Source organism: Ruditapes philippinarum, unplaced genomic scaffold (assembly GCF_026571515.1).
Source record: "Ruditapes philippinarum isolate M1 unplaced genomic scaffold, ASM2657151v2 ctg9618_1_1_1_1, whole genome shotgun sequence".
Lineage (NCBI taxonomy): Eukaryota > Metazoa > Mollusca > Bivalvia > Venerida > Veneridae > Ruditapes > Ruditapes philippinarum.
This window is the reverse complement of record NW_026856057.1, coordinates 48746-73419: the sequence shown is the minus strand read 5'-3', so window position 1 is coordinate 73419 and position 24674 is coordinate 48746. Positions and strand designations below refer to the sequence as shown.

Below are 24674 nucleotides of genomic sequence, written 5' to 3'. Positions count from 1 at the left end.
TTTTTCGTGTGATTTTTCTGTATATAATTTCCAGCTTATGACTTTCTTCCTTTCAAATGTATAATTGACAGATATAAATGCAATGCATAAAATTTGCAGAATACATTTAAGATCACTTATCATTTCAATAAGTTGAATATTTATGACCGACATTTTCATAATTTATATGTATCAGCTGTTTACAAAACTTAAAAATGGCTTATTTCAATATGATTGTAACAAATACAAATTAAATACGTTTACTTAAAAGTTCAATATATGCTCACTGTGTGCTATTTTAACGGATACTTCTTTACTGTTATAGATTTATATATTGCCAAAAACGAAAACTAAACTTTAGCGTTTGTCATAGTTCATTGATAAGCGATGGCTTAACAATAACAGAATATGTGTCTATGAATAAAATGGTCCATGTGTTTCATGTATGCCGATCTAATTTCTAGTATGCTTATATACAAAATAGTTACTGTCTGTCAATTCATTGTATTGATCATTAAAAAAATGTCACTTGATTGGTTCAAATCTTAAATCAGGGTACAAGCTACATTTTAGAACGGAATACATTTCATCTTCAATTGACTCTGAACCACATTACATACAAAGACTATTATACTGATAATACGTACATTTCCTGTGTCTACATGAATTGGTAATATATCGCAACGCAAATGCTCGAGTAGAGGACTTTCGTTTCGTTAAAGTAATGATTCTTGCTCGAAGTCACTAATTGATACTCTTTCTATACAATTACATTCAAATATTGACACACCTTATTGTGGGATAAATGTAATGTTTCAGGTGACGAAAAACACTGGTGAGCCAGTTAAAGATTTATCTTTCATTCTAAACAAAATCAAACATGTGTTTTATGACCTTTTAGTAATGATTTATGAAATGTTAGATATATGCAAATTTATGTTACTTCAGTTTGATTCATTCAATGAAACCTAAAATAATTTAGACGATGTCTCACACGTTGGCACACTCGTCTTTTAGTCGGTGAGTTTATCGTAATGCTCATAACTTTATGGGGCGTCCGTGGCCGAGTAGTTAAGGTCGTTGACTTCAAACCACTTGCCCCTAACCGCTGTGGGTTCGAATCCCGACAGGGACTGGACTTTGGATTCTTTCATGTGAGGAAGCTATCCAGCTAGCTTACGGAACGTCGGTGGTTCTACTCAGGTGCCCGTTCGTGCCTGAAATAATGCACGGAAGGGCAACTGAGGTCTTCCTCCACCAGGAAAGCTGGAACGTCGCGATATGACCTATACTGTGTCGATGTGACGTAAAACCCAAAACAAAACAAAACAAACAAACAAATCATAACTTTATCGCACCAAAACAAAAACCTTCTTAGAAATTGCTCCAAACTTCTGATAAAGATATGTATCACTCCTAAACCTTTGTCTGATTAAAATGATAGTTGCTCTGTTGTTTTATTACCATCTTTAATATTTCTGGAGAAGATTGTCCGAAATGTTGTTCAATGTGTATGAAACAACATTTTCCGGATGCTATAATTACATCGATTTTGACTAAATAAACGATAACTCTACAAATCGTTAAAATTACTTAGAATTTATGTAAGACAGTTCTTGTTCTTTAAATTAAGTTTCAGCAATTATTTGACGAAATCTATATTTTAAGGTACATTATAATATTATATTTTAAAATGTCAACGTGCATCGCACTTTATGAGCCGCAACGCTGTGGCGTTTCAGTTTCATCAATTGTTTGACGAAATCCATTTGTTAAGGTACATTGTAATATGATATTTTCAAATGTCAACGTGCATCGCGCTTTATGAGCCGCATCGCCGTGGTGTTTCAATAATGACTTAAGGCGGACTGAAACAGTTCTGGGCGACATGAAATAAATGAGTTTTTCACATTTTAATAGATGTAACATTGAACATTAATACATTTGATGAAAACGGCACTAATAAACAAAAAAAAAAGTCCGGGTAATTTTGAATAACCCTCGTAGTAATTATTTACAACGTCAGTCATAATGGCAAAATACCTTCATTCTAAAAATGAATTCAATCATCAAATGCGCGTGGGAGAGACATCATTTAAAGCAAGGGACTTGACATAAGTACATATTTAGGTGTAACAGCTTTTGAGCACCAGTGGTAACACAAAATATTCCTAATATTTGGCATCAGAAAAAGATGTAATTGAAAAATTGATGACATATGTTTTGATGTTGCATCCCATTTAAACAGTACAATGTTTTTTTTGTTGTTTAATAACTCAATACCTGCCGGATGTAAGTCGAATACAAATTTATCATGAATAAAATGAAACATAATATACTGTATGGTCTTAAATAAAATGACAATCACTTATAGCAAAATGTAACAATATTCTTTAATTGATAATAAAGAAGATACGGACACAAATTCAGTTGCTTGATATTTGACCTTAACCTTGGATATGTACCTTATTCAGACAGCTACATATACTTTTACATCCAAAATGAAGTAAAGATTACACTATAAAACTATTTTATTTTAAGATTTATGTTTTAAAATTTCGGGGCACACTTTAAAGTTATTATACGAGACATGACTACTCGTAATTTTGATTCGTTTAAATTGAATGTTTTGCATGTTGTCTCAACTTGAAAGACGTCAGACACATGTAGAAATAATAATTTTCAATATCTTCAAATACATTGAGAGCAATGAAATACAGTTTAAACTTTCGACTCTGAACTGAGACATGTCCATGATTGGTATTCTTGGTTGAATTTCTTTTACACCATCTCGACGCTTATGTAACGATTATCTTCAAAGCGAATAAAGTGATGTTGGAGTAGGACCAAGTTTGTTTTAGAAGGTATATTGTAGTTTAGCCAATCTTTGCAAAGAAACGATTATAGAATTAACGACATGTGAAATCACAGTGTGTTATGATATATTTTTATTTTATAGACGTAAACTAATCAAGGCTGCAACAAAGCTATGATTTCAGTTTGACAAGGAAGATAAACAGTTACAAAATACTTTAATGCAGAAATATATTGTTCTCCCTTTAATGTATCATTTTGTCTATTTCTTATAAGAAAATATTTTGCTAAAATGTCGTGGCGCCGATTATAAGTACAACACTAGAAGCCTTGACGCAACAATTGCATAATTAGCCTCAATTGTAATGCGCTAAAACTAGAAGCCGATGGTTACATGCTTGTGTCTAGCTAAAACTATTAATTGTCATGAAATTTGATTTATATTTATTAATGCTGTTCGTAAAAAGAATGAAATTCAGATTAGATGAGACATTACTGTTTACTTCTTAAGTTCATTTTTTATGCTGCTAAGAAAAATATCATTCCCGACTCTACGAGTTAAATTCTTCCTTACTTACTTTTAAGTGAATTCCTTTTTAAGTGCGAAAACTTCGGATGATATATATATATATATATATAATGAGGATATCCAGTCAATATGGTACAAAAAAGTTTATCTTACTTATATGTGTAGTATACATCAGTTTACATTGTTTCATTTATCATCCACTAACTGAGTTGAAGGTAGATTTGTAACATTGTCATTAAGATGATGTTGAGGATATTGCAACTGATTTCTTCATTGAAACAAAGAAAAATACTATAGTTAAGTATATTTTGTTAAGGTATTAGAACGGTCCAACATACTTATAGGAGACGAGAGATGAAATGATAGAGTAGGAAAAATGGAAAACTATAAAAAACTTCAAAATTAAATTTCTGGAAGAGTGTTAATGTGCAACCTTTTACCTCTGCTTTTTTTGAGAAAAAAATCGGTATAAAGATATTGGCTATAAAAGTAGTCAATATGTTATGTGACTCCTGTCAATATTTAAATTCAAATCATATGGACATTTCTTTGAGTTTTATTTAAACAAAAATTTTTTTATGGCATGCTTCGGGAAAAATGTTTTAAAGTGTGCCCGGGGATTACAATGATATTAAAATTTTTTTTGTGCAATAAAAGAATCATTGCTTATATTCACACCGTAGGTATGAATCCCGCAATGGACTAATTGCTATAGGAAAGCCATCGTAATGAAAAAAAATCTTACGAACATAATATGTATATCTAAATAAGCAACGGACACTTAATTCAAACATGAAACTCATTTCGACCCCGTACCGAGTATAGTCCGTCGTCTTTATCTGTTATCGTGTACCGCACGCCGAGTATAGTCGTCGTATAAAATTTATTCGGTATCCCGCATGACGAGAGTAGTCGTCGCGTATTTGAACTTACTTACTGTATACGCGTGACGAGTTATGTCGGCATTTCATTGGTTGTTTCGACGGGTTATATTAAGATTTGAGGTATTCAGGAAACGCGTTAGTATGTATAGTATAAAGGTTTACCTATACGAAAGTGAAAATTTTATCGAAATATCTCTATCTGAAAAAAAGTTATAATGCGTTAAAAAAATGGAAAATCGGAAGAATTTATTTGACATTATGTTTTGATACGGACACGAAAAATGGCGCAAATTCGGATTGTACATTAGTCTCGATAGTGAAAGTGAGATAGAATCAATCTGATAGATCGAAGTGACAGTCAAGTGAAAATGAAAAGTGCGGACGAAAATGTGAAATATTCCTCAGTGGAAGACAAACGATCGGTCAGAATTGCCCTAAGAGACCATTCAAGGCCCAAATCCAGATCTTTGATTCGGATTCAAATGATTTGATTTCTTTGAACTGTTTTTTTTTTGTGTTTCTGTTTGAGCTACTTTGTAGACGTAATTTTTGATTTTGTTTACAAAAAATATCTAGTCTACTGTAGTGATTAACTTTTTTTCATTCCTTTTTATAAGAAAGTAAAAATAATTGAAAGCGCTAGAAAATAGGAGTAACTGTTTAATGTAAGAAATACAAAAATGTAATACCTACAGTTTTTTGTATTTATTTTGTAATTATTTTATATTATTATTATATATAATTTTTATAATTATTATATATAATTTTGAAATTATCTAAAATTAATCCACACATATACAATTTCATTCATATTTCTATATATGGATTATTTTTTCCGGCTAATATTTTCTTACTTTTAGACACAGTAGTAAAGATAAATTATTTAAATATTGTTTTCTTTGAAATTTTCTTTAAAAAAAAACAACAGGAAAATAAAAGTTTTTTTTAATGAATATGAATTTCTGATGTATAAACACCTCTGCACCATAAATGTTACATTTCTTGTCTGTTTTTATGAGCTCCATAACATAATACTTATATTTGCTCATTAGTCATTACTATACTTATTTATTTGCATAATGCTTCCAAAGTATTCATTTCTTATTTGTAAATTAGCTGTAAATTTCTCAATATATTTTTTAAATTATTATATTATGGAGAAGAATGTTTTAATAGAAATTTATACAATAAATAAAGTTCTTTTATTACAAATAAACTGATTTTATGTTGAAAATCTTCTTTATTTTATTGATAATTAATCAGTCCAACATGTTGCCATAGTGATGGAAGTTACACCACTGATTAGGTAATTTTATTGCCAACATTTGTGTGTCATTTCAGCTTGATTGGATTAAAAATGAGATTGCCAGAGGCAAATTACATAATGCACCCCCTATTATTTATGACCTGTCAATAAAACAGTGCAATATCCCTCAGGGAGACAGTTTAGATAAAATCAATAAGGTACCTAGGAGTTGGCTTATCAGTTATCAGTAGGGTTTAAGTGGTAGACAGTGTAAAAATAACTTATTCAATTCATTTGATGTTAGTATTTATTCATACGTTACTTACGTTACCGTACGTTACATTAAATTATGTTATAATGTTATATAATATCATTGAAATATTGTATTATATAGAGTATTTTGAATGAGTGTAGTTTAATACTAAATTTATTGAACGAGTTGAATAAAATCATAATATGCGAGCCTTTGACGAACATAATATTGTTCAATATAATATATAATAATATCGAGTTCAATAAATTTAGCATTGAATCTACACGAATATAATATTCTATTTATTTTATTATTTTTATTTATTATTTATATATTTTATTTTCATATTTTATTCTAATTTTGAGATGTCCCGTCGTAGCCATTGTATCATGAAATTTGAGATTAAAAAAGCCTATGGTCCAGTTAATACTTGTGCCAAGTTTGGTCAGTATTAAAGCTTTTTTCACAGTTTCTAAGCAATTTGAAATTATAACAGGAGGCTTGTCAACGAAAACAGCCGTTTTTTTACAAAATGCTTATTGGGTAATGGTTTAAGGGTAATTAAACAGTTTTCAATTTAGGAATACTAAAACCGCCCTAACATCCCTGTAGTAAAAGCCACTAGTTTGCATGAAGAGATATATAACATAGGCTCATAACATTTCTGCTAAAATAGAAACACATATATTTTTTACTATAAGTTTAACTTAATTTTAATTAAGGTTTTTAAAATCGTTGAATGTCGTTCTAGTATCCAAACAAGGACAGCAAATAAAAAATATTAAGTAAATTCATATATCAGGGCCCCTCTAGAATTATCATTCAAGTTCATATATCCGGGCCTCTCTAGGAAAACTGAACGCCAAAATTATACAAGACATTTTCAAACCCTTGATGAATAATTTTACTTTTTGATGTATGGATTATAAGATGATGTATTCTACAACGTCAAAAATATGTGACGAAAAATATCATTGATGCATTTTCTAATGGGTGCTGGGATATTAAATAGTTTTTAATGTACATGTACATAAGACTTACTACGAAAGAATGGTGGCGGCATTTCTACTTCATGACTTTATGAATTCCCGATTTCTACTTCACGAAATTACGATTTTAACTTAAATATTCGTAAATACAACTTCATAAATTCATTACACTTCGTGAATTCACGATGTCAACTTCGTAAATTCAAGATTTCAACCTCATGAATTCGCGAATTCAACTTCATGATTTAACGATTTTAACTTCACAAATTAACGATTTCAACTTCATGGTGATGCAACCGTGAATTCGTGAAATCGAAATCGTGAATTCGTGAAGTTTAAATCCTGAATTTACGAAAATGAATTCATGAAGTTGAAATCGTCTATTCGTGAAGATGAAATCGTGAATTCATGGAATTGAAATCGTGATTTCACGAAGTTGAACTCGTCAAATTGCAATCGTGAATTCATGGAATTGAAATCGTTAATTCGTGAAGTTGAAATCGTGAATTCATGAAGTTGAAATCGTGAAATTGAAATCGTGAATTCAATAAGCTGAAATCGAGAATTCGTGAATTACGTATGTTGAAAACTGGAATTCACGCAATTAAAATTGTGAATTTATGATCATTAAATCGGGAATTAATGAAGTTTAATTGGCCCTACTGGTCTTTTGTACATTACTAACTATACGTGAAATGTAATTTGCTTTTTAATCAGATTGTTAAAGTGAAATTGCCGGATTAATTGTTGTTAAAACCGATAATGACAGGTTGTAAGATCATTTTCTTAATTGATTGACATCATCTGCAGTTAAAAACAAACCATCAGGGTTTTTCTATAATAAAGTTACTATGTTAGTGCAACATGCAATGGAAGCGTGCATCTAATGTTTATAATAATATTACTACCTTATGTCTTCTATAAATACTAATGCCTTATTTACAACTATTTAACTTAACCGATGAAAAGCAGCGTTCACAAAAACCTTGTATTTCACTGTTTTCAAACTAACGCAGTTATATATATTGCGAGCTTCCAGATTAACCATTTAAAAGTTCAATCTATACACTGGCACAGTAACAATCAAATAGTAAAACAGTTCAAAACATTTCTTTCTTATGTCTATATATCCAACAAGTCACAGCTAGACTGTAGAACGTATTTCACACTCTGCCCACGTACAGAAAAGTTACCAGGTTTGTCCCATTGCTCTTACAGGTAGTTTGTACAATAAAATGTAACAGCAGGGAAACTGGAATATATAAAGTTAAGTATGTTAAGTACTTAAGCAAGTTAAGTACTACGCCAGCAATGGCAATGTATAATAGTAAACAAAGTAGGCCTTCGTGTGCCACTCTCAACGCTATACAATGTATATTTCATTTTACCAAATGGAAATTCTTGTACCATGGTAATTAATAAGAGCTACTTAGGAGCTTCTGATTTCACTAAGTTCAGATTAATGTATTATGGACATATTATATGCAAAATGTGTGGGGGTGGGATGGAGCATATACTGCTTTTGAAACCAATTGAGGGCAATGTACGAGGTTGACGAGCTTTGTTAAGCCGTGAGAAAGCAACGGGAAACATAGCTATCAGTCAAGTAGAACAATATCGTTTTACCTTACGGGTTTAACATGTTTAACAAACACCCTTGTTAACAAACAATTTCAATGAAAAATAATCAAAATTATTTCAATGATGCAAATAATTTTATTTATTAAATGCTTTATGAACGGTCGGTTAAAATAGTGAATAAAATGATTTATAAGGTCAATTAGCACGAGACAAAAATGTTACGACCGCTGGTGTATAATAAGAATATCGCGCACAAATGATTCTGTATTTTCCGATTCCACCAAGGGGGTTTTATCAATGTTGCAAAACACACTGTTGTTTCTCAATGACTGAGACTGTATATACATTTAATCATCACTCAATTGCTTATTTCTTATTTCCAAATAAGATAATGCATCCGTGATGAAACAATTCCAAGTTTAAGTCGGTAGATTCTCAGGCACAGTATTAATTAATCTGATTATTCTTACTTTCGTCTTCAATGTAATACAAAACATTTTTACATTATGCATGACTTGAAATTAAGTTTTATCTAAGCTTATCAGACTATCAGCTTATCATTATTATTTTCATTTTATATAATTATAATTATAATTATTATTTTACAGTAACATTAAATAATTTTCATAAAAAACTAAATAGCGACATTTCATTAATAAATTGGGTTTTATATCGACTCCAGGTCTTATTTTGGTGTCCAAACAACCAAAATGAGTTTTATTAGCATAAAAATAGGTAACCTCATTGTGGCGAAAAGGGAAATACAATTTCTGTTTGCATGAGAAACTCCGCCTTCGGATCATCCGTATTGTTTGGTTTTATTAACCTGTCAATTACATACTGATTACACGGCCGATGCACACAGTATATTAATCTTCGGTAGATTTTCGGTAAGTTCCGTGAGATGTACGTTGTATGATGTAATTTAATTTAATTTGTATCTATGTATCTAAGTGCAATCAGCGTTATACCGCAATAGGGTAAAGCACGAGTTTATATTCTAACTGCCAGACCTGTTTTAAGTTAGACACCGCGTTGGTCCATGTTTTTTTTTATTAATACTTTCAACATTATTGATGCTATATACATGTATGATTATTTTATATTGTTCGTTTTCTTTTATTATGTTTTACTTACTTTTGTTATTCTATACTCATTTAAATAACATGTTTTTAGAATTCATGTTAAAAAATTAAAGCGGATTTAAATCAATAAATGTCTTTTCAATGCCGTAAAACACACTACAAATCTGTTCCATTAAAATATACTGCAAAAATAAAGAAAGAGTACTAGTGGCAACAGTAAGGATCGAACCACAGACCTCTCAATAATCAGGCATTCTCTTAACCGACTGTGAATTAACGAAAATCATCACATTAGCTGGCGTGACTTTCAATCCATGACTAATATACTCCACATTAATTCTCGTAAACTACACGGACCAAACCGAAGTGGGATCGAATATTGAAATGAGTCCTGTAATGTATTCATAATTGACAGGTCAATAAAATCAGACTATACATCAATATTAAATCAACAATCATGACTATAAGTAGCAGTCCTAATTTAACGGTATATTTCCGCATTGTAACGGATGTTTTCATGCAAATTTAATCTTTTTACGAGACTATTACTTTTACTGAACCCCAGGTTTAGTGCACCGTGAAGCTTAAACGGTAAAAGTGAGTTTGCTCAAGAAAATATCACATTTGCTGTGTTCGGATAGCAACTATAAAACTGTGACGTAGCGCATACACGGGCTCATTATAGTCTTCATTTGCATGTTAAAATTCGTATACGAACTTTAGTGGTACCGTGGGGTTTCCCGTTTAAAATCCTTATTTATGAACAACATTTGATGAGATTTACAATAATACTATTAAACAGGTTAATGAAACTGTAGAATGTTTGATTTTTAGGCCGACGGCAAAATATTTTTACATATTTATTTAATGTAACTTTAATTATTATAATCTTCATTTTCAATTTTATTGTTTTTTTTTATTTATTTCTCTATTTATTTTTTTGTTTATTTATGTTTTATGATTATATTTATTATTATTATTATTATCATCATTATTAAATGGAAATTCATATTAAAGTTACTTTCATTAAACTAGAACTGTCACTTTCTTGGCGTTAATACCCCCGCATATCGCCTTGTTAGAATCAACAGTGGACATTTAGAGATCAAGGACAACCTCCCTGCCAAATCTGAGGTTAGTAAGCCAGTTCATTGCTAAGTTAAGTATTCTATAGCTTCAAATGTAAAATGTCAAAACCAATACTTTGAGGACCTTAAGCATTTTAGCAGACAATCTTATTTTAGTAGAAGCCCCCGTAAACTTGACCTTTGACAGAGTCACTTAAAAATCAATAGCGGTCATCTACTAGTCATAAACAACCTCAATGCCAAATATGAAGGCTGTGGACCAAAGCATTCTCAAGCAATTGAGACAACAAGCTTTGTTAGATCAAGGTCTCTGTCACCTTTGACTAGAGCTGCATCAGTACTAAGGGTGTAGTACTTAAGTACCAGTACCAGTTCTTGCCAAGTTATGCAGTACCATTACCAGTACCAGTAATATATTTTAGATCGGTACTGCAGTACCAGTACTTTTTTGGGGAAAGTAATTAAGTATCAGTACCATTACTTTTATGTATTCATCAAAGTTTGAATAAATGCACAGTGTCAAACAGAAACAACATATGTATAGTTTCAATTTAAATAAAAAAGCAAACATCATTCAGGAAAAAAAAATTCACTTTAAAGTTAACATTACATATTTATAACTTTTATTATTTATCATACTTTTAAAAACAATATTTGTATACAATATTCATGTCATATCTTATAGTTAAGTAACCAGTCAACTGTATTACAATGCAGTCAACTTTCATTTAAAACGGAATTGTCTTTTGATGCCTTTCACACCTTCACACCTCTGTTCAATTTATACCAAACTAAATAACAACTATGGTGCTAACAATATCACTTAAAGTAAGATTAAATAATTCGTTTTCATCTTGCTCTGTTTTTTGCTAATAAATACAAAGTAATAAAAGATTGTTATAAGGATATTTTAAGGTAAAAAGTTATTGTGTATGCTTTACTCAATTTAATCTTTGGTGCTTCTAACTATGATGAATACAGTTGAAGGAATATTGCAGCAAATTATCTATATATTTGATAACTTACTTTTTCACATAAATAAGATAATACTAGTCATGGGATTATAGCTCCCCTTTTTGAGAAATATTGATATTATTTTTATCAAAACCTAAAGTACTGCATGATCATGAAGTAGCAGTACCACTTTTTAAGACACCAGTGCAGTACCAGTAGTAGCAAAATTATGTAATAGTTACTCAGTATCAGTACCAGTACTTGCAAAATCACTGCAGTACCGGTACCAGTAAGGCAGCTCTGCCTTTGACCCAGTGACCTCAGAATCAATAGGAGTAATCTAATAATCATAAACAACCTCAATACCAAATATGAAACTGGGTCAAAGGATTCTTCAGTTAATGGGCGGACAAACTTTTAGTGAAGGCCCATGTGACCTTGACCTTTGACCTCAAAATCAATAGGGGTCATTTAATAATCATGACATACCTCCATGCAAAATATGAAGACTGTTGGTCGAAGTAATTTTAAGTTATTAGGCGAACAAGCTTTTCACTCAAGGCCCCTGTGACCATGACCTTTGACCCAGTGACACCAAAATCAATAGGGGTCATCTACTTATCATGACTAAACTCCATGCAAAATATGAAGACTGTGGGTTGAAGGAATTTTAAGTTATTGGGCGAACAAGCTTTTTCTAGTCAAGGCCCATGTGACCCTGACCTTTGACCCAGTGACCTCAAAATCAATAGGGGTCATCTACTCATCGTGACTAACCTCAATGCCAAATTTGAAGACTGTGGGTCAAAGGTATCTTAAGTAATGGGGCAGACAGGCTTTTTTTTTATTCAAGACCCCTGTGAGCTTGACCTTTGACCCAGTGACCTCAAAATCCATTTGGGTCATCCACTTATCGTGGCTAACCTCCATGCCAAATATGAAGACTGTGGGTCAAAGGAATCTTAAGTAATTAGGCGGACAAGCTTTTTCCAGTCAAGGCCCCTGTGACCTTGACCTTTGACCCAGTGACCCTAAAATCGATAGGGGTCATCTACTCATCATGACTAACCTCTATACTAAATATGAAGAGTGTTGGTCAAAGGAATCTTAAGTTATTTGGCGGACAAGGAAAAACCGACGGACGGCCGTACGCCCTGTCGGACGGCCGGATGGCCGGACGAACAACCTGATTGCAGTATACCCCCTTACAACTTTGTTGTGCGGAGGTATAAAAACAGAATGACACAGTTAATCGCTTTTAACGTGTTGTATAATACAGGCCTTTTTAAAATATAAAGCGCGTATCTAACCATTTTACCATAGAGTTAAGTTCTCCATGATGCCTTGAAAGTGTTATGTTTCTTTTCTTTTCTTTTTTAAATTTGCTTTGGACAGTTTTCAAGGTATCTCTCCACTTGATCGAGTTTAATGTGTGTGTATTTCATAAACAATTAAGAAGATAGCACGAGCGTAAGAACTGCGTGACTGATAAACTTTCGTTCATTGTAACCTTTATGAAGCCCGCTTTGTTGCAACCACTATTGAAATAAAACCACTATTGAAATGAATTATTTCAATAGTGGTTGGGAATGCATTTCATGAGAAAAATCACTTTGCAACCACTATTGAAATAAAACCACTATTGAAATAAATGATTTCAATAGTGGTTGGGGATTATTTCATTTGAAGAATCACTTTGCAACAACTATTGAAATAAAACTACTATTGAAGTAATTATATCAATAGTAGTTGGGGATGCATTTCATTTTAAGAGTCACTTTACAGACACTTTTAAAGACTAATGTTTCATTTTTTTTATTGTAGACGAGAATGAACTTTTTAGAAATATTACTTTGTTATTACTATTGTAACGCAAGAAACACTTTATCTAACGAACAATATCAGATATAAAAAGTGGGTATTATACTTGCATATTTTACGGTGTTAATAATTAAGACTAAAAGGAAATATGGTATAATGTTACAATTTTCACGGGTGTGCAAAAATATATAACCAATTCACGCAAATTAAAATGCAAATAAAAGGTATTAAAGACTTATATTTTACAGTAATTATAACCGATACTATGAATTTAACGTACTTCTTTTCGGATTTTTTACTGTTGTGCAGAAATAAAAAAAATCTCGTAGAATGATGTATAGAATTGTTTTCATATTCTTTTCTTTACCTTTTTCTTTCTATTGATATATAATGTGAAAATCGTAAATTATTTGTACAAGAATTAACACATTGGAAATTACCGGAACTTCAACTCAAACCCCTTGTATATTAAAATAAATCAATTAAGGATACATGTAATTATAAACATCACTATTAAGATAAATTATTTCAATAGTGGTTAGTGATGAATTTTATAACGACCACTATTGAAATAAATTATTTCAATATTGGTTAGGGAGGCGTTTCATTACAACCACTATTGAAATAAGTTATTTCAATAGTGGTTAAGGATCCGTTTCATTACAACTACTATTGAAATAAACTATTTCAAAAGTGGTAGGAATGCAAGTCATTTTTATGCCTATTATTCCGTCTGCGTATAGCTTTGTCAGTTCCAGATGACAGGTGGTATGGAAAGCATGACCATATAAAGGTAAATCATGATTAAAAAGAAATTTATCATATCATAAGACATACTTCTGAAAAAACTCCCCTAGCAGAAAGGAAAGTGCTACAAATAGACATAATAATAGACATAAAACTGATATGCATCATCAATCACTATTGAAATACTTTTTTTAATAGTGGTTGAAATGAAAGGTATCCCTAACCTCTATTGAAATAATTTATTTCAATAGTGGTTTTATTTCAATAGTGGTTGCAACACCGCTTACATATGTTTGCTAATTTAAACTTTATTTGATGTAGTTTGCGGAAAAAGTACGCATGCATGTTTCGATCTTCGTTATAGCAGCATGCTTCTATATTCATGCTCATTTTGACGGGATATCCAAAAATATATGATCAGGAATTATATATCAATTCTGAGTGCATTGTTGTAGTAAAATGCACGGTTTGAGTTCAATTGCGTAGTAATATTATCACGAAAGCCGAAATGTCTAAGTGATTAATTACAAAGCATTTGAACGAAAAGCCGTGCATTAATCTACTATAATGAACTTATAATTAATAACTTTTTTGTTGAATTTTGTTCAGGAAACTTTCTAGAATGATAGAAAATGGTCTAAATAAGAAAATAAATCCAAAAAGCAATATTTTAATTCGGACATTGTGTAAAAGGTTGAATCTGATTAAATGTTTTTACTTCTTTCTTTCCAGTTTAAAAGAAATACTTTCCTCGCTATTCCAGAAGCACTAAGTAATTCAAAACAGACCTTATTAACGCTTTGATCTAGCTTTTCCATGAAATATTTTCACAGATCCTGGTTCTGAAAAAAAAAAACATCACTCATTTCTAGAATTAAGTACATTGAACTTAAACCGGATATGAATTAAATTATGTAAATAAAACCATCGGACGCAGAAACGGTATTCGTCCAAAGAATGCTTGTTTCTCCCGTATTAAATGAAAGGTTTGAGTTGGAAAGTCTTGAATAAAGAAAATGAAGATAAACAAATAAATAAATAAATATAAATAAATAATACAATAACATTAGTTCTAGTTATGCAGTTAAAGATTTAGTTCTCGCAAAACACATATTTGTTTGTTTGTTTGTTTGTTTAAATTTAAGCCTTTTCCCAACAGTATTTAAGTCATATAGGCAAAAAACAAAACAAACAAAACACATATTTGAATAAATTAAAAGAAAACCACATTTTTAGTTTAAAAACTGAAAAAAGTACTCCAAGGGAAAACCCTGTGTTATTTGAGAAGGAGCATATCATGACATTTCTACCTAAAGAAAATATTTATTCAGGATCGCGGCTGATTGTATCCTTGTTATCATGTTCTTATTATCTTCTTGTCATTGAATTCATGTTATAGTTATTATGTCCTTGTTATTATGTTGCTATTATCTTGTTCTTGTTATGTTCTTTTCTTAAGTTTCTTGTTTGTCCTTGTTATAATGTTCTTATTATTATTTGTTGTTTTTATGTTTTCATCAATATGTTCTTATTCTTATGTTCTTGTTTTTTATTAACATGTTCTTATTTACTATGGGTCTCACGTTTTTCATTGAGCAAATCTTAGGTCAATCAACGATCATGTTAACTTAACTTTGTTAATATTTTTTCCAAACATTTTTGACTATATTAAAATGCCTGAACAAAAGCCCGATGCAGTTTATGAAAATACGTTTAGAAATTTTTGTCATATTGATATTATCTGGAATGTTGGGTTGATGTTTTGAAAGTGAAAATCGCGCACAGATTAAACTCGTGATTCTCTTTTGAAAACACGTAAAATGCTAACGCCGTCTGTAATATCCCGTGAGACATTTTGCGACCCTTATTGGTGATAAAAATCTCTGGACCCGGGCCTAATTGTTCAACTGTAAACTCATCATGTACAGTTTTATATCATTCATATCTGGATGAAACACCTTAAAGTTTGGCATGCGGTGATTGTACTCTCAATTATGAGTATCCGGTTTACGTATGATAAAACAAAGACATCAAACTATATTCTCTTCACTCGGAGCAAAGGAAATATTCGAAATGATCATGTGTAAATACAGAGCAATTTTATTGTTTTTGTTATTAATAATTTACTTGAACGAAGTAGGGGCTAGAAGGAACAGAAATACCAGAAGAAAAGGTAGGCTTATGCATATTTTTAATTTTTCTTAAGCGAAAAAGTCCTCTTTTTGATTTTTTTTCCTAACATTTTTATTAATAATGCGTTCAAGAATAAAAAAGGAAATTCCAGATGTCCTTTTTCAAAAGGGTCGATCTAAAGGCGCTTTTTCAGCAACAGATTTACAGGGATAATGTTCGAAATGGTTGTTCGGAGTTATTTGATAAAAACACACAGAAGAATATTTCTTTTACTTTTAAGTCGGTCAATATTACAGTCATTAACACGGATTACAAAATCTTTTTATTGTAGTCGTTCAATATTTTTTTAATATGAAATAGTAGGGTTAAAAATAACACAAATATCTGTTCATTTTTAGATTCATGTTTTCATACTTTTGTTTGAGAATATATAGTAGAGAGAGAAAAAATACATCCAATATTGATTTACATACAATAAAAAAATAATGGGCTATATAACATATTACATTTATCTGTAAATTATGCACCTTACTGTTAAGAACAAAATATGTTTATCACATAACCAACCGTGCACGTTTGATTTTTTAAGTAGAATAGAAAAAAAAATCGATAAGTATATGTTGAAATTAATTCTAAAGTATTACTGTACAATGCTGAAAGGTTAAGCATATGCTTTATTTATTATACACTATCGGAAAAATATTCATCCGTATTATTCTATGTATAAGTTTACTTTTACTGCAATGTAACATAGTTTCCGCATTTATCACTGGTGTTGTAACTTCTTTCGTCAATAAACATATTAAAATAGGTAAAAAATAAATGTTATCGCGATAATCATTTTAAAACAGAGAAAACTATAATAAACAGAAAATACATTATTTTTCCAAAATTTCGGAATTTATTTCATTATTATCAAATTATTATATCTTACATGTGTGTACAACAACTGACGAAATATTTATTTCCGTATCACTCGATGAAATAAAACACGTAATTATAGATCAAACTTCATATCCTCTTTTCATTATAGTCGTGAGTATCCTTAATATAAATTCTGAAATATTGAGAAATATTAATAATGTAATAGTGAAATTATTTCCATATTGTCACTGGTGTCTTGTCGGATTACATTCTTCTAAATAATTATAGGGTAGTCTTTCAAATGTTAATGCCGAACAAAAGAAAAATGTACACAATATACAGAAAATTTAATTTGTGTCTATAAATACAAGATTTAATTTCACATTGTGGCATAAAAGTTGTCGCGAAATATCTATTTTCATACAAGTTTCAATCGATAAAAACAAATCTGTATTTATTGAAAAGAACTGAAACATCATCTATTAAATCATCTAATATCTCCTTTTTTAGCGTTTTTAAAAAACAAATGAAAATTTGGTCGTCACTTATTCTTTTATTTTTAATTCGTACTAAGTACGATACATGTGTAACTATTGTTCAAGATATGTTTGTTAATTGCTAAAAATCAGATATTATAAAGGGTTGATTTTGCTAAACATTTACATGTACTTTAATTTTTATGTCTATATCAATCTTGTAACAACTAGCTATATGTATTCTATGAGTTAATATGCCTGCTAATTTCTGTTTTGTTATATTTTCACCCCCCCCCCCTTTCACCCTGTTCAATGTAAATATGTTTTATGATTCAAGGGTATTATATTTTAGCCATTGATAAATGTATGCTTGAGACCAAAAACTGAGTGTTGTTAACATTGATATAATTTAAACTTTTATGCTAAGTTCATGTTCAGTTTTAAGTATTAAACAAGTTAAGCCGTTCGCCTACAGAAGGTAAAATGTAAAAAAATAAGAAATTTAAGGTAAATGGTAATACAGTACTTGTTAGGTTTTGTGTGTAGATCTACCATTACTGACTTCTTAATATTTTTAAAAAGTTGACAAATCCCCCAGGTAAACATGTTTACAGCAGCCAATATAAAAAAGGCAACGTAATTACTCAAAATAGTCATGTGTTACATCTGTGGTTTGAAAAAAAATATTCGGGATAAGGTAGATATGATAAAGATTTCCGTGAATTTATTTCAGAATACTAGGACACCTCTAAAACTTTATCATTCTTATAAGCTAGGCATTACATATTTGACGTAGTTAACTAATTATATCTTTTAAGGCCACACATTATAACAAATATCTAAACAATGTCTTTATAAGTATTCGAATATTTGTTTTGCCTATAGTTTTTATAATTGTTTGAAGATTTCTTTTCCCTACAGTTTTATTTATTTTTCAATAAATAAAAATAATTGAATAGGAAATATGAGATAGGAAAGATTGTTTTGTTTATATAACTTTGTAGTCAATACCTTTAAAAATTACAATAGAATTGCATTGTTTCATACAATAATTATACATAATATCGCCTATATTTTCCCAGTCACTTTGCAAGCTTAATGTTAATGCTTTACTTTAATTTTTTAATCACCAGTTTTATTCACCATTAATTAAGTTTACGATGAATTAAGTGCACCTTATTTCTTGCTTATTTAACAAACGATAACAGTTTCTTGACAATATTTCTTACCAAGGTTGTTTCACATATAGTGTCTTTATTGTAAATTAACATTAACTCAACATATTATTAATCTTTTCTTTATCCATGAACCATTTAACTGATATTTTCTTAATTTTATGATAATATAATCATTTTTCTGTTCGGGGACTTGATGCTTTAGCATCAAAACCTCTACTTAATTGAAACAGAGCTCGTATTTATTTCTTAATAAACATACACACCATAGTTGTCTTATGTAAAATGACTAGGTAGTACAAAGAGAATGTACGACCAGAAACGGTTGCTGTGGTCAGTGCTTATCAGCAATTCTATTTTAAGAATACGGCCACTTGTAAATCTATGCTATTATTTGATAGCGATAAAGCCCGCTAAATTCGTCCCAGATAGTATATTGCGTTTCGTTCGTTTCATTATAGAAAATTCTGGAAACAAAGTGATCCCTCGGAAGGATTATTGTGCAGTAATTGTCATAAAAGTAGTTATTCCCTGTGTCCACCAACAAAAGAATACTTCAATGATTGAGTGGTGAAGGAAGGGAAATTTAACACAAAGATATGCACATAGTTCCAGAAAGTCTAGATATATGGCAAATGACTGTAACAAGATACCGAAAACAAAACGGTTTTTAAAATAAAAATGGTAGCATGACTGATGCATCTTGGACCTTTAAGAAATACTTATACATACTTTACAATCATCGAGTTACGCATTTCAAAATATAAGAGTAGTTACTATATCCATAGATTTAACAACCATCAATCGTCGCTAACCCTATTAACCTTATATACAGCATGAATTGATAAATACAATACATATTGCTCAAAACGTCGCTTGTGCCCGGGATATCCTGAATGCCAGGTTTGTTAAATGATGTCATGCTATGTCCAGATGAAAAAAAAGATCTTAGACATTGTATATTCTGCCAGTTTATAAGATATTCTGTCACTTGTAAAATTTGTCCTTTTTTTGATGAAATTGATATACGGAAACAATCTAATGCAGATTATTTCAAAGTAATTGACTTTCTCTCGACTGAAGAAATTAAATGTAAAGTTAATAACGTTTTTTACGAATATATGTAGATGTGAAAGAGTCGACATGTCTGCCTCTTTATATATCATGTGCTCGCGAAATACTAAGTTGTGCGAACGAGATACTATGTCGTGGCCACGAGATACTTAGTCGTGCGCACGATATACTATGTAGTGGCAAATAGTAACTTTTTTTGTGCGCTAGAGATAATTAAGTAGTGCCCACGAGATACTAAGTCGTGGCCACGAGCTACTAAGCTGTGCTTGCGAGATAATTAAGTCGTGCACAGGAGATAATTAATCAATCAGATAAAATTGTCTAATTATAAATGTTTTAAACTTTAAAAAGTCTGGTTAAAATTTTACACGCAACGTTAAATCTATTACACGACTTAAGATATCCACTTTAAACATTATACATGTATTAAGGATCATAAGAACAGGTTACTATCCAAGACCAATAAATCAGATTTTAATCTCTACTAAGTTTTGCCCTTTGTGGGAAACATTATGTGATAGGATTGATCTTTATGTACGTACTAATGGCCTGTTAACCTTTTACATACCATAACTTGAGACGAAATTAGCCCTGGTTTATTTTATTTAGTAATTCATGGCCAAAACTAGTAACTCTTTGATACGACATAATATCGCGTGCACACCACTTAATTTTCGCGTGCACACGACTTAGTTATTCGTGGCCACGACATAGTATATCGTGCGCATGAGATAAATAAAACATACACACACACATGTCACCGTTCGTTAATCAGCTTTCAAACCATTTATGTGAAGAAAGATATATTTATATAGCACTTGTTGTAAAAGGTGAATGCATCAACTGACTGTTTAGGTAAGTTTTCCTTAATAGCATAATAGACTCCATAAATGTATACTAAATGAGGCTGTTTGATTTCTCCAACACTTACCATTATCTTTATAAATGAAGTCATCATAAATATGAAAAAAGTGGGAAAAAAAGGAGTTCAGTTATTTCCGGAAAATACAGAAATTCTATCTCTCCTTTTGCAGGTGATTTAGCCCTTATTAATGAAATTGTTGTAGGATTACAAAGATTGCTTAATAAACTTAAACTTTTTTGTGATGAACTTGGCTTAGAGGTAAATATTGAAAAAAACAACAAGATATTAGTATTTAAAAAGGGAGGTAGACTTTCTAATAAAGAGAAATGGTATTATGATGGTAAATTATTGGAAACTGTTTCTCAATTTTCATATGTTGGTGTAACAATGTCAAGACAGATGTCAATATTTAAAATGGCTGATGAACAAGCTATTAAAGGAAAAAGAGTTCTTATTTCTATTTTATCAAATCTATACAAATATGGTCAGCTTAAAAAAACGTATATATTAATAATTTTGATATTTAAATAGTTCCAATATTTTGTTATGGATCTGAATTGTGGGGGTCAATTGAACATAAAAGTATAAAAACCATACATGATAATGCATTTAAAAGATACATATGTGTTCAACAATCAACTACAAATGCATCAGTTTTAGGAGATTGTGGCCGTTCTCCATTGTACATAACTACTGCATCAAGAGTTTAAGTATATTGGTTTAAGATATTAAGTTTACCTTATGATCGATATGTTAAACAATGTCATTATATGTTACTTATATATGATAGAAATGGAATGAAAAATTGGGCTACTAACATTAAACAACTACTAAATACAAATGGTTTTGGATATGTTTAAAAATAACCAGGGAGTTGATGAAATGAAAATGTTCCTAAAAATATTTACAGATAGAATGAGAGATCAATATAGGCAGAACTGGCAAGAAAAATTAAATCAAAGTAAAAAGTTAGATTCATATCGTTTGTATAAATCTGAATTTATCCATGAGGCATATTTATCTGTTGTTTTAATTCGTAAATTTAGAAATTCACTTGCAAAATTTCGTACTTCATCACATGATTTAAATATTGAAAGATAGGTATAGACAAGTAGAGAGATCTGAGGATATATGTAATTTATGTAAAGTTTCAGTAGAAACAGAATATCATTTTTGTAATGATATGTACGGCTTATGAAAATTTAAGATCAAAATACTTACCAAGCAAATATTTTGTTTATCTTAATATTCATAAATTTAATATCTTAATGAGTTGTCAGGCTGAAAATATTATAGATAATTTGGCAAGTTTGTGTTCCATGCCTTTGAAGAAAGAAAAAGATTATTATGTGTTAGAACATGAATAAATATGATAAACACCACTAGATAGTAACACGATTTTGTTTAAACATAATGATATAATGTACTATATTCCATTGTATGAAATTGCACTGCTATTTATATGTTGTTTTTGGCTAGAGGCCTTGAATCAATAACCTCTTTGTCATTGTATAAGCCAAAAATTACCTATCATTTGTATGTAACTTAAAGAATAAGAACGTCATTTAATCTTAAAATGGACTAAATAAATCAAAAAAACACATTCTATTAATTTCGTCTTTGAAACGAAATGAATACATTCAAATATTACCGTTTAAGCGTTAACGGCAACGTGACATTAAAGTATAAATATAGATCAACGATTCTATGTATGAAATGTTTTTGTTGTTTTTTTTTTAATAAGAAAAGTTGTAGTGCACCAAATATATTTACATGTACGATAAATAGGAAAGATAAGTAATAAAAGTAACAGAAAAATAACGTCAGTTATTAAAAATAATAATTAATATACAAAAAATATCTCTAACCAAAAGAAAATTAGTACTGTAAAAAGGCAAACAAGTGAAAATCTGGGAAAACAATACGGAATTGTAACTCTTTTGAAGACCCATTCGGCCTCAGAAATGCTTAAATCTTTAGCATTTCACAGGCTTCTTCATTTTGGTATACTTTTATAGTATCCTAAAATTCTCTCATTGGCCAATTAACTGAAACATATAATTAATCTGATGCATGCAGGTCATTAGTAAAATGATAGTGAATTATTATTTTGTATAATGTGCCTTTAACAATCTATTCCTGTTGATATGTAAAAATGATTCTTCAATAGAATGAGCTTCACTTTTAAAATGAACAGCCACATAACTTGAATATTTTGGAACGCTGAATTGATCAAAACTTGCGGCTGTTTATCATTTTCGTGTCTGTCCAATTTATTGTATTTACACTTTTACGTGTCTAATGCAAACAAAACAGAAGACAACAGATATTTTATTTAATGATAGAATATCCAAAGCCATTACAATATTTGACGCAATATTCATATATCATACTATAATTTTCCCCTTTATGAAATATATATGTAGATCTTACTAAAAGAACATATTATAAGTCAGCAGGATGTCTGATGGTTTTGTCTTTCTATTTAGGAAGTCCAGAAATAAATGTGTGCTGCAGATCAATTTTTATTCCAAACTTTATTCAAATATCATTCATAAACATTATATGTGAAAGAGCAATTCATTCTAATATATTTCTCCTTAAAAGAATTATCATGTTTTTACAATGTATATGTAAGAGAGCTTGTTATCAAATATAGATCAATATACACTTGCCAATATGCGTTATTGTTCACCAGAATGTCCCTAATATGCCCACAGAAGGAGGCCACTGTATCAATCTTTTCAGCAGAATCATGCCCATTTTTCAACTTTGAATTTACGTAAAATAAATTAACGTTAAAATTTGCGTATCACGTCCAATTCCATAGACATCTGGTTTTCAAACTTTGTACACTTTGATTTTATGTAGCGATTTTATGTAGCGATACACTCGATGTCATGGATATTTTTACGGCTTAGTGTTACGTTCAAAATCTTTCGTAATGGATTATACTCGGTGGTTTTGTTTTCTAAATCTGTGCTCATAATTAATTGTTTGAAAAAAAATGAGCGGGAAATAGAAGCAACTGTGTCATGTCTAAAAGTTTGTTTACGTATAGTACACATATTATTCTATCTACATAACAAACAATAAATTGTTATAATTAAATAGATATTTGGGGCCTTCTCGGCTTAGTGGCTAAAGTGGTTATATTTCACCCATTTGTCATTTACCACTGTTCGGGCACAGCAGAAAAATTCCTGGCGATCTTGCAACTTCTTATAAAATGCATTTCCGCATTTGAAAAAAATATCTCTATTATGAGACACGGTTTACATAATAGGCACTCTCATTAACTTACCATTGTTTGATCTTTTTGAATGAATTCATGATTTATAAATTACAAGAAAAATGCGAAAACCGAAGCTGGTGCAAAATGCACTACTGAGAGACAAATACGCCAATAAAAAAGGTTAAAGAAGGAGCTAAAGTGGAGTATGATTGTGAGCTTGGAAACAAGATAGAAGGTTTAAGAAGGAAATGTGGTGCAGAAATACTACGAAATTGAAACGAATTAGAGAAAATAACGGTTATGCTCTCTTTAATAAATAATAGATGAACAGATAGAATGTTCTTATTTTTTTTAAATACTGTATCCTTGGGTGTCGCATCCAGAAAATGGACGGATCTTGATACCAGTTACGCTGTAGGTAATGTTATGGAATTTGAGTGCAGCAACGGTTATACGATAAAAGTGCGTGGCACAATCCTGTGCAGGATAGATGGCCAATGGAATCCGCCACAAGGACCTACCTGTGACCGTAATAAGAAGGACGGCAGTTTATATTTTGACAATATCCACATTCTCACCGACAGTCACGTGTTATTCATCTTATTATACTGAACACCACATAAACGCAATACAAAAAACTAACACAGTTAAAAGAGCTTTCAAAAGGAATTTGTGTTCCTTCCACTTATATTTGGCCCATAAACGGGTTACCAAATTTTCACAATGTCAACTTCACGAATTCAACTTCTTGAATTCACGAAACAACGAATTATTTTGTGATGTGTCCAACTTTAACCTTTAAACATTTATTAAACATTAATAATATTTATTTATTTACTAGTTGATTGTTTGATTCATTGTTTGATTGAGTTATTGATTACG

The 24674-nt window shown here is 30.5% G+C and overlaps 1 protein-coding gene across 1 annotated transcript in view; it reads left to right on the top strand.

Annotated features, from left to right (window-relative positions):
- The first annotated feature begins 15996 nt into the window (after positions 1–15996).
- The window catches only part of LOC132745271 (uncharacterized), a 46971-nt gene continuing 38293 nt past the window's right edge, over positions 15997–24674 (top strand). Inside the window, exon 1 of the mRNA XM_060734145.1 lies at positions 15997–16143. Coding sequence (XP_060590128.1) covers positions 16044–16143 — 100 coding nt within the window. The 5' untranslated portion in view covers positions 15997–16043. The remainder of the gene's footprint in view (positions 16144–24674) is intronic.